Source organism: Gouania willdenowi, chromosome 5 (genome assembly GCF_900634775.1).
Source record: "Gouania willdenowi chromosome 5, fGouWil2.1, whole genome shotgun sequence".
Classification (NCBI taxonomy): domain Eukaryota; kingdom Metazoa; phylum Chordata; class Actinopteri; order Blenniiformes; family Gobiesocidae; genus Gouania; species Gouania willdenowi.
In genome coordinates, this window is record NC_041048.1 from 16,079,166 (window position 1) to 16,091,487 (window position 12,322).

The window sequence follows — 12,322 nt, forward strand, 5'->3', positions numbered from 1 at the left end:
AAGGCTCCAATCGTTAATCCGTTTAACACTTAATGCCTGTAGGTTCACATTTGAAATATACATGACATATCTCAAATTCTGCCAAGGCCAAACTACCTCACTTTTCCCATTTATGTGAATGAGGTACGTCATTTTGCCAGGTCAAGGAGAGTCAGTCTTGGCTAGGTGTAATTACATTAGATAAGGGTGTTAGATATCTTTAACTTTTAATTTGCCAAGTCCAAATGACTTGCAGATATTTCAAACCAATATCTAGGATAGCTGATAAATGGTAAAAATACTTGCCAAAAGCTCCCCTCCCAGGTGTACCCAATCTCCTGATCGCCTTTCCTGCACTATTTAAGGGAACGGTTGAAGACATAATGGTTGCTTGATCACTGCTGTACAAAGTCATGATGGGCTTCGTAAAAGGTGCATCGCCACTGCCTGGAACTTTCAGCAAAACAATTGAAGTGTCTCTAATCATGGGACAATACTTCACAAAAGATAAAGGACTTCGGAGAGGGCGGGGATTACAAAGTCAATGCTTGAAAGTACTGAGCGGCAAATACAGTATATTAGAAAGATATTGTTAAATATAAATAGCCAGATGGAGGCTTCAGTTATGGCTGGGTAGCTGTCACTTATAAATGAACATACAGAGATAATCTGATTTCACAAACAAACAACTCTGTTCAAGTTGCAATGTAGATGTAAATTAAACCAGTCAGCCTCAAATATTACATTTTCATTTGCTCAAACAGAAAATCAAACAATGTACTAATTTGTTGAACACGCTTTTAAATTCAAGTAGAGCTCAATTGGTCATAATAAGCCTTCTAAAACCAATTGTTCTGTGGCTGACCATCACATTAAACCCTACAGGTCAAAGTGATTGAGGAGCAAAAAAAAAGTTCCATTAGTTTGATAAACTTTCGTAGAGTAAAAAAGTTAATCTTAGAGTAAAAAAACGAGTTAATGCATAGATTGTTTTAAAGTGTGTCTGCTCAGTTTATCATGCAAAAATCAATGGACTTGGCTCCGAGTTTATGTTGGATTCTTTTGCAATTGTAAGCAGGTATTTATTTAAATCGGTTCTCCTGGGTTGAAATGCAATACTGGCTGGTTCAAACTAAATTTTGCTACTTACTTCATCTGCTTCACAATAGTGCTCTTCCCAGACTCCCCAGCACCTGTGGATACATTAATAACACGTGTTACACAAAAAATGTTAGTTTTGTGCTCGTCATTGCAGTTAAATTGAACTAAAAACCCTAAAACATTAATGACTCAGTGATGGCCAAAAGCTGAAATGACTGTCTGCCATCTTAGTTATCTGGTTTATGTATGCACATAACTTTTGTGCAATAACATTACTATAGTTGAATTAGCGATGTGTAATTATTTAACAGCTGTATAGCATTTGGTGGCCATTGGAGAAGAGATTCATCACTTTATTGGTAAGAAAAGATGGAGGGAGGAGTGGAAACTCGAGACTTGACAAAACTTGTTCTCGTGTAGACAAACAGATACACAAGGAAAACATTTTACATGAACCTCATTTAACTTCTCAACCCTAGCTAGGGGTCATTTTTCTGACAGTGTTGAATTGTTTGAACTTTTACTCTCTTAAGTAACTTAGAGCATCCATAATTTGTTTAAAGAGCATGTGTCACTGGTACTCAAATGCTCACAAAGATTAAAAATGGTGAGGAAAATGAAGTAACTAGCTCTCCCTGCAGACGCATGAATGTACTTTATGAAGGTCACCTTCCTGACTCCAGAATTATCCACTCATCCATTAATATTTCAAATCTAAAGGGAGCTTTGCTTGTAAGCAGTGGTGGTAAAAGAAGTCCCCTTATTCTTAGGGTTCAAAGTTCTTTAAGTGACCCAAACACCTGCAGAGTACTCTTAGAGGTCACTTAAAAGATCTCAGAGTATCAAAGTCAAAGAGTATCCTCTGTCCTGCTGTTTACCCCATAATCCATCATAGGGTTAGAGCCCCCTGAAGCCCAGTATATTCATTTATTGAGGTCTATGTTTTAACTTTGTTGAGCTACCATACTAACAAGCTGATTAGAAAATACATAAACAACAAAAAAAAAAAAAAAACATCTTGGCTTCTCTATTGACTTAGCATGTGTTATGGTGGAAGGACCGAAATATGTATTTTCAGACTGGTGCAAAATCAAAATGGAGAATGAAAGAAAATATCCATGCCAGGGAAGAGAAGCAATGAGACAGATAATGTTAAGATATGATTTTTTTTTTTTTTATCATTGTGGACATTTCCAGTATCATGAACCGGTGTAAGAGCTGAACCATTTAAACATTAACGATGAAAGCCTTTTTATTAATATAAGTTGAAATAGACATGCAAACTATTTAGGCGACTTAGCTAACCAATAACTAACCCGCTAGCTCTTAATTTACATAAAAACACTTGCCGCAAAACTTTTTTTTTTCAGTAAGAAACATACAAGCTATGTTTTAGAAAAAATCGTAATTCATTAAATCAACGCTTGTGTTTCATTAAAAGGTACCTGAAGTGAATTTGAACTTCAAGTTCTATCAGAAAATTTAAGACAACGCTACAAGTTTAGTTGGATGACTTTCTTTCGAGCAAACCATGAGGTGGCCCCGTTGACGTGCACTTCTCTAGCAAATTTTCCACCTCTAAATTACTTTAATGTCCTCCCAGACTCATCTCTCGGTAAGTCTACTGCCTCTTCGACCCATTTGTGTCACCCAGGGTGAACTCTGTTGGGGCTTGTATGTAAATATCTCATGATTTCCGGCTGTGACTGCTCATACACAACAAAGACCTCTAACAAACGTCTTTGTGTTGTCCTTAGCATAAAACAAAATTATGTTCAAAAAAAAAAGTGTGAAGAAAAGCACTAAAAGTGCACTTTTTTTTTTTATTGGTGATACATTACAATACCCTTTAGATTTTTTTCTCTTTTATTGTTCTAGAAGGACGAACACAGGCAGAGATAATCACGTTCAGGAAAGTTCAGCTTTTATGACCCATCAGATGAGCTGATGGACACAGCTGAACAGGAAGACTGTCATTTGGACCAACACCAGCAGGCATGGAACACTGATAAATGGAAATACAGTATATTGATAGATCAGTAGATAAATCACTAGATTAATCAAAAAATAGACAGCTTGAAGCATATGCCCAGTGTTTATTAGCTCATTTATTGTTTATCCACCCCACCCCCCACCACCACCACCAACCGGAACTATAGATTAAAATATGCCAGTTTTTATTTTGAAGTGTCGCTTTCATTTGTCAGTCTACAAGTTCAGAATCAGAATCAGAATCAGAATCATCTTTATTCGCCAAGTGTATGTTGTACACACGAGGAATTTGACTCGGTCAACTGTGCTCTCTCCAATAGTGAAAACAATTCAATAATAAACAATCAACTAGAAGAGATGATAATAAGTATAAACATAAGTTCTGCTGTTCACTACAGTGGACGTGTCGTATGACTTCTCGATTGAAAGTTGATGTTTTGGCTCCAAAGAGAAAGGAAATCACAATAAAAGATGAAGAAAAAGACACTTTTATCCTCGGTGAAGCAATCTCCACCAAAACACACGAAGCTGAGGCTGTGAAACCCTTGCACGAAATGGTTCCCGTATTTACTTTTATGGTTTCATTAATAACACATTGTAAGAGAGCAGATGTATCCAGCGTGCATGCCATCCAATGATATTAGAGAGCTAGGGCAGCATTGTGTTACAAAGACTCATTGATTTGCTTGCAGCACGAACAAGCTTGTTTTTACTAATGCACAACACACACACACAGCATTACTTCACTGTAATGGAAACACTGTTTCCCCAGTCTCAGCTTTGCACCAGTGCTAAAATCTGGTTTCCAATGATCACCACAACGTGTAGAAATACTGAAAACACAAATTTACTGTCGGACAAGAGCTATGGGGCCATTTTTGTAACAAAAACTGTGTGTGCATAATACAATCCATATGTCTGTACATTACAAATCCTAATTCTACACACACAGATCAATGTACAGACACACGGATTGTATTGCATTGTATTACAATAATAGACCCCATAAAAAGCTGTCATAAATATTTAACTGACACAGATGACACCATGGTAGGAGTAGCACACTTACTAATTCTTACTGATCGCACAATGTTTCCAATCACTGACCTATTAGATACTCAGAGCTCAGAAAATGCATAAAACAACAACGTCAAATTTCAAAGTGATTGAGGTTAAAACTCTTCTATTAACATTCTACCCCCAGCCTTTGCAAAAAGAGGCCCATAATATGAGATGCTCTTATTTATCTAAATGCTATAATCTTTTAATAAAACAGGAAATCTGAAGCCAAATTATACGACCGATTACGTATTCACTTCAGACTCTTTCAAATACTGTATTCATACACTAGGTTTCTTCAAGTCGCTTTTTGTTGTTCTGAAACATTCCTTAAATTTTGGACTCAGCCACATAAGTAAGCTTTAAATGCAGAAATAAATGTTGTACTTGTGTTTAACATTGAGACATAGGCAGAAAAGGAAGAAGTGCGAGTAAAGAAGCAATGGTTAATAGTTAAATCGTGTTTCTTATGCTTTTTTGGTGATTTATTCTTATGTTTCCTGCATTTACAGTGGTTTTATTTGATGACAAGCATATAATGAGCAGGAGCATTTTAGGGTATTTTAGGTTGACCGTACAAAGACTCTTAACAATCAGCCAAACATGATTAAAGTCTGGGAGGCTGGGGCTAACTGTATTAGGCAGGGAGGAGGTACAGTATGTGTACAACCTATGGATTTAAGATGCTGAACAGGCACAGTCTCCATTCTCAGGACAAAAAAAACTCATTGCAGTTTAAAATGAAATTAAGATTTAGAAACGTGCATAAGAAAAGCTTAAAAGAAAACATTATATACGTGAACATGAGAGCAGAAGGATGAGGAGGATGTTGCTAAGGAGAGAAGGCAGAGGGATGAGGATTAGAACAAGTGCTTAATTAATTCAGAATTCAAGTAATTAGTTAAATGAAAAGCAAGATCTGCAGTGAAGACGCAATGTAGAGAGTAGAGCATGTTGAAATACATTTTTGTTTAGCCGTTTCAGGAAACGTGCAAACAAAGCAAAGGTGTATTTTTCCTCAAAATGGCAAAACACGATATGAATCTCTATATTTTTTAACACAATTAAAGTCTTACCAGAAAGACAATTATGGGTAAAATTTTCTGATGAAAAATTACAGACGTGCACATTTACTAACAAACAGCTGCACAATATGTTCCACTTTTGGCCTTTTCTCATCTAAGGGATAGCGTGTGTGAGTGAGTGAGTTCTGTACTGTGGCTTGTTCAGGGAAAGATGTGGGTTAGGATGCACTAAGTGATCAATCAAACTGCACTTCAGATGCTGTTCTGAGAAGTAGCAAAAGCAGCGACTTCTAGACAGAGTAATTTAATACCAAATAAGCTATAAAAATATAAATATATATCAATAGGCGATATTGTCATTTTCTATATCGCCAAAATAGAAAACTTGATATATCTTGAATCTGGATAAATTTCCCATCCCTACAAAGGTGTATCCCACAGCAAAAGTGTTATTGCAACATCAGCATCATTCCTTAACTTCACTTTCGCTCACACCATGTATGAACACATAAGTGCAGCTTGGCGGCTCAGTGCGTGTGTAGCAAGGCCAGATATTTGAGTGTGTCATGGGTTTTGCAGGTTTTTACTAAAGATTAGTATTGATAACTCCTCCTGCATTCCTCCTTATGTTCTACAATGATGACTAATGTTGGGTCACATTACTGTGTCATCGACCACGTCCATATCTTTCTAATAAAGCATAGAACACAGTCTTTAGCCTATGTGGACGTCACAGGCTATCTATATTTTGGTGGCCGTGAGAGAATGAGTCATAAACCCTCGTATATGACTCCTCCTGCTTTCCTATCCTGGCACGCTGACACCTGCTGTTACTGTCACGACTACTCAAATACAACTTGCTTTAAAACCCATTTAAAGGTGAACCTCCGCAGGGAGTTGATGACACTGAGCAGAAAGCACAACAACGATGCTGTTGCTATTTAAAGCCCAGCTGTCACAAAGGCAAGGCAAGGCAAATGTATTTCTATAGCGCATTTCATACACAAGGCAATTCAATATGCTTTATTTGATCAAAAAGTTAAACTGAAAACATTCAACAGCTTAAAATCAATAAGAACATTAAAATAAGCAGCAACATTTTTTTTTAAATCATCAACAAACACGTTACATCAACAACATGACCAAAAATCTCCCTCTTAATCTTTTAAAAATGTTCATATTGGATGCTGACTTCAGCTCTGCTGGCAGTTTGTTCCACTTCTTTGCAGCATAACAACTAAAAGCAGCATCACCATGTTTACTGTGAACTCTGGGCTCCACTGTCTGACCTGTGTCCATAGATCTGAGAGATCTGCTGGGTTCATACCTGACTATCATCTCACTGATGTATTCTGGACCAAACCCATTCACAGATTTATACACCAGCAGCATAACTTTAAAGTCTATTCTGAGGCTGACTGGGAGCCAGTGTAAAGACTTTAAAACTGGAGTAATGTGTTCTGACCTCTTTGTTCTGGTTCAGACCTGAGCTGCAGCGTTCTGAACCAGCTGTAGATGTTTGATGCTCTTTTGGGGGATTCCTGTCAGAAGACCATTACAATAGTCCAGTCTGCTGGAGATAAAAGCATGGACCAGTTTCTCCTGATCTTTCTGAGTCATTAAACCTTTCACTCTGGAGATGTTCTTTAGGTGGTAGAAGCTGTTTTTGTCATAGAATTGATCTGACTGCTGAATGTCAGATCTGAATCAATCAGAACACCAAGGTTTTTGACTTGGTCAAGATACTTGCTGACAGCAGTCCTCTTTTCCTTGTTACCAAAGACAATCTCCTCTCTCTTGTCATGGTTTAGTTGAAGGAAGTTTTCACTCATCTGGCAGTTTACTATTTATAAGCAGTCACACAACACCTCAATGGGACCGTAGTCATCTAGGTTCAGCGATAGATATAGTTGTGTGTCATCTGCGTAGCTCTGATAATCAACCTTACATTTCTGTAAAATTTGTCCTAAAGTAAGCATTTAAAGGCTAAACAGAAGGGGTCCAAGAACAGAGCCCTGAGGAACCCCACAGGATATTGATAATCTGTCAGATTCAAAGTTTCTTGCTTACAAAATAAACATTTCTCTGCGTTGTTGCAGTGTGCATCATGACAAAATGAGTGATCAGAATGATTATGTGCGAGTAAAAACAATTTAATGTTCACAAATTCATTGTTCCACCTGGTCTAATGTGACAGAGCTCAATTTTGTGGCGGCATAAAGCTTATTAAACCTGGAAAAATCCACAATTTAGCAGCGTCATTGGTTAAGCCGCAGGTTTAAAGCGTGAGAAAAAAGTAGACGCCTATAGTCCGGAAATTACGGTAGTTAACATGTATTAGTGTTTGTAGCTGACCATCACACCGAGTATTTGCAACTGGCACAATAATCAATTTCAAACATTAAACAGCAGTGTACTGTAGTTTATCAATATGACTTCTTGAAATCTTGATATATTTGTTTACCAAAAGATTCTATGAAGGGCTGGATTTTTTTGTTAAATCGAAAGGGATATTTTGTTTTATTTTCTTTAAATTTATGGGAACAGAAATTAATGTTTTTGTCGATTTTTTTTTTAAATAAAGAAAAAACCTCTCATGATATACTTCTTTTTCAAAAAAATATTTTCTGTAACTGCTTCAGAACAATAAAGTCTATTCTATTTCATTCTATTATTTAAATATTCTAATATTGAATTTATGTCAAAAATGAAATGGCTTTTTATTCTATAAGTATGTTTGTTTTGTTTTCAATGAAAAATATACATATTCTTTCAAATATAACATTAATAATATAACATTCTAATGGCCTGTGGCTTGATCAAATATTACAAATGGACTGTTGAATGATTAAGACATTTCTGTGTGGACCTTTAATGTACAGTATGTTTTTACTCTGTACGTTTAGCACATTAAACAAATCAAGGTCAAGAATGAGACATATTTAAATTGTAGAAAACAAAGGTATGAGCAGGTCACTAAATATCCCCTCCTTTTTGTCAGGAGACAAATACTGAACAGCCTGTTCCATCTCAGCAGAAGGAATGAGAGGTTTAAAAGCAGGCTATCAGCTGACTGATTGCTGCAGCTTTTGAATAATTTCATGCACGCACTCCACTGCTCTCATATGTAAGGAGAAACACTTGCATTGCGACATGTCAGGTTAGGAAAATCAAATATATGTAATCTAGATTAGGCATCTCAGGTGGTTGGAAAGCCAACTATTAGCTTTATTAAACAAACTCTTAGCATGTGGGGAACAGAGTTGCTGGAGGGTGTTCCTACATTGTATTGCAGTGCAGTATGTTACTGCGTGGAAAAGTAGGTCATCAGTCTTGCAGGGAGCAGTGGCGCTTCAGCTGCTTGGCTCTGCAGAACACTGTGCCTGCTGTACATATACATATTGATGAATCACATTCACTACACTACCATATACCCCCCCCCCCTCAAAAAAATGTACATTTGTGAACAAAAACATGAAAACCTCACCTGATCGAAAAAACTAGCAACAGCAATTAAATACACCAAGAAGAGGCAACAAAACCAGTTACTGCAGGGTTTTAGATGAGAACACTATGTTTTAGTAGCACGTTATTACTGCATTCTATGAAGCGAAACATGCATGCCTCTAGTTTGCACCCTTTTGGAAATCTTCCTTCAAATGACTGCCAATAAGCTTTAGGTGGGTGTCACCAGAACAGCTCCAGACTGCTTCTTGCCTTTCTAAAATGCAGCATTTTCACCGCCTGTTGAGAGGACCTTCCTTTTTAACACACATGAAACAATGAGCCGCAGAGTGTAAGTCGTTGTTTGATCTGTTTTCTTTCTGCACACTCCACCAGTGTGGTTGAATCACCCCAGCAAAAAAAAAAAAAAAAAAAAAAACAATGAAAACCCTGCTGATAGTAAGAATATTTATTTTAGTCATTTCCTACCAAATGTTACATCCCTCAGAATGTTTTACATGCCAGAGATACAAACACAGCCACTTCCGGAAAAGATCTGGCAGCTTTAGATCTGCGTGGGTGTTTTTTTCACAGGGATCTGACTTCTGAAGATGAGGTTATGAATGTAACACAGTCCTGCTTCTTGGGACAAAATACATGAATAAATAAATCACCAAGCAGTCAGGCTACATTTGCTCGAATATTTGATGCCTAAAGTAAAATCCAACAACAATTTACTTTCATTAGTGTGGTAAAAGTCCTGATATAAACACAGTCTTCTTGGGCAAGACACATAGAAGTGTAAAGAGTACTGATATATCCTACTACAAGTAGAAGTACTGTTACTTGATTTAAATTGTACTCAAGTACAAGTACAATTAAGCCATACATAAAATACTCAAGTACAAGTAAAAAAAGTAGCTCAATTAGATAGTACTCAACATAAAAGTTAAAAGTTACTTTCATTCCCCACATTTATTTTGGTTGTAAAATCTTATATAATAATAAATAAAATCTTGCCACGGTTCCCAGGCATACAGTAAACATCTCAGGTATAAACCTAAAAAGGAAGAGCTATAATCTTGCACAAATGGAACTTAATTTATTTTCCACAAAGGTATCTCTATAAAATAAAAAGGTTTTTCAAAATGTACAATTCTTTTTTAAAAATTCAATAAAAATAAAAAAACTCAGAAATGACCAGCATTCAATGCCGTATTGGCGCCGTGCATCACATTTATTTTGATTGGTCGGCTATGATGAGATGCATTTCATAGTTGTTCAATTTTTTGTATTTTTACAATGTAAAATGATAATTTACTCAGTAACGGTTGGGTGTAGAAATGTAATGAATTACTTTACTTTTTTGTATTTATGTACTAGTAAAATTACTGATTTCAAAATATACTCAAAAAAGTACAAGTACCCATAAAAGCAATTTCATTACAGTAATGTGAGTACAGTTCATTTCTTCTCTGAAGATACTCAAAGTGCTACCACTGGCTGGCTGGTAAAGAATAAATACTGTAAACTGTTGTTAATAGCGCAGCAGGAACGTCCGTTTATCCATGATTTCTTTGTAATATTTATCACTATTCATAGTTACAATGGAGAAACAATGGAATGTAGAGCATTCAATATCGCATGTAGAAAGTGTATTTAATGTACAGCAGGATATACATGTTCAGGCAACTGTGGGGTGATAAGTGCATTTCAAAAACAAATACATTGGAATTAACATATGTCCACTTAAGAGGTCACAAGATTAAATTATTCAGAAATAGAAAATTATCCAAATTTTTAAAACTAATATTAAGAGAAACTTATGCAAAATCTTCTTCAGGGAGGTGCATCTAAAATTAAAGGTGTATTTGGCCCATGAACTAAAACAAGTTTAACACTCCTGCTATTAATAGGCAAGACGACGACAGACTGAGAAGCTATTATGAAACATAATGAATATTTTCTACATGAATAATAATTCTAATTAAATACCGGGATTGACTCGTCTCAAGTGATCCAAGTTGGATGAATGAGATGTAAAAGATGAATAAAAGGATAGATCTCATTTATTTTCTACTTCATTCTGTATGAGTTAAAGTGAAGTTTATAAAATGCTCAGAAATTAACTGACTGTAAACTAGTTGTTCATTTAACTAAACACGAATTTGAAATTTGACAGAAAACTAAACCCCAATGCTGGCAACTCAGAGATTAAACAAATACTCTTTTTAAAATTATGTCTGCTTTACATTACGCTAACAACATAAACGTGCACGATTTACATGTTACACAACTCATTATATGCATCAGCTTTCACCTCCTGGGACAGTGAAACATTGTTGGCAGCAGAGATGCTAATAATAATTCAGTAAGTGGCAAACTAATTTAAATAATAAAATGCACCAATTAGACATGAAAGAAAAGCCATACATTACCCTGACGTGTTATGCAAAACACATCAATATGTAAACCTCAACTCAGATTAAACCTTTGACAATTTGAAGGTTGTCGTTTGGAAAACAACTAATGATAGGCACGTAAAACGTATTTATCAATTAACTTATTTATTTACCCATGATGACATGATGCAGAATCTTATCTAATACACCCGTAATGAATTCTGCTAACATAAACACTCATAAATTAACAATTGTGATAATAAGTTAATACCTCTCATTCATGTAATGATATTAATGGTAATAACTGCAATAACAAAATAATATAATGCAGTAAAAACAATATTAATAATATACAATATCAAATAATTAAGTTAATATAATGATAATATAGCAATGCTAATAATACAATGAGAACACCAGTAACTATAATAAAAATATATATTAATAATGAAAAAGAATATAATGGTAATTATAAGAATAGCAATAACTTTAATACAATAGTAAAATTATACAATAACAATAACAAATAATATAATGAAAATCCAGTAACTATAATACAATAAAAACAATGACATAAAATAATAAGGTAATAGCAATAATAATAATACAATGAGAATACCAGTAACTGTAAGATAAAAGAATAATACAAAAAAAAGAATAATATAAGAATAGCAAAACCAATAATACGGTAGTAGTACGATTAGATAGAGATAATATAATACTGTGTGTGTGTGTGTGTGTGTGTGAGTGTGTAAAAAAGAGAAAGAGAGAGACTCGAAAGTACCACAAAAAATAAACGATTTGCAACACCAAAGTCGCAACTCTCTCTCAACGGCTGTGTGTGCGTTCACCATGTACAGTGCACGCACGCGCACCAGCCGTGTGTGTGTGTTTGTTCACATTGTAGCTGCTAGCATCTTTCTTAGCACATAGAAGAATATAAGAAGAAACACTCACCGTTGCGCAGAACCAACAATAATCATAGTGGACCCATCCGCTCACAAAAACGTTACATTCCTCTGTCTGAAGAATCAGAATGTTTGTGATATAATCGGCAAACGACCGTCAGCACAGCCACCGCCTACACTCATGGAGATGAAGGACTAAGTAAAGTAAGTTTGGAATCACAGAAATAATTTTAAATAACCATGAAATATTAACTTAAATGACTTTTAGCGGTACAAAAACGTATTTAATATTGACCTTTTTTTTTTTTTAACCCAAACAAACGTCATGAACCAGGAACCTGAAGTGGCGATAGATATACAGTAGATGGTGCGCTAGCGCCCCCCTCACACCCTGAGGTCAAAAGTTGAATAA

At 35.6% G+C, this 12,322-nt stretch overlaps 1 protein-coding gene across 1 annotated transcript in view; it reads right to left on the minus strand.

The window, feature by feature from the left end:
- Positions 1-12,322, minus strand: part of gnai2b (guanine nucleotide binding protein (G protein), alpha inhibiting activity polypeptide 2b) — a 33,417-nt gene that overhangs the window by 12,636 nt on the left and 8,459 nt on the right. The window contains exon 2 of the mRNA XM_028446657.1: positions 1,130-1,172. Coding sequence (XP_028302458.1) covers positions 1,130-1,172 — 43 coding nt within the window. The remainder of the gene's footprint in view (positions 1-1,129; positions 1,173-12,322) is intronic.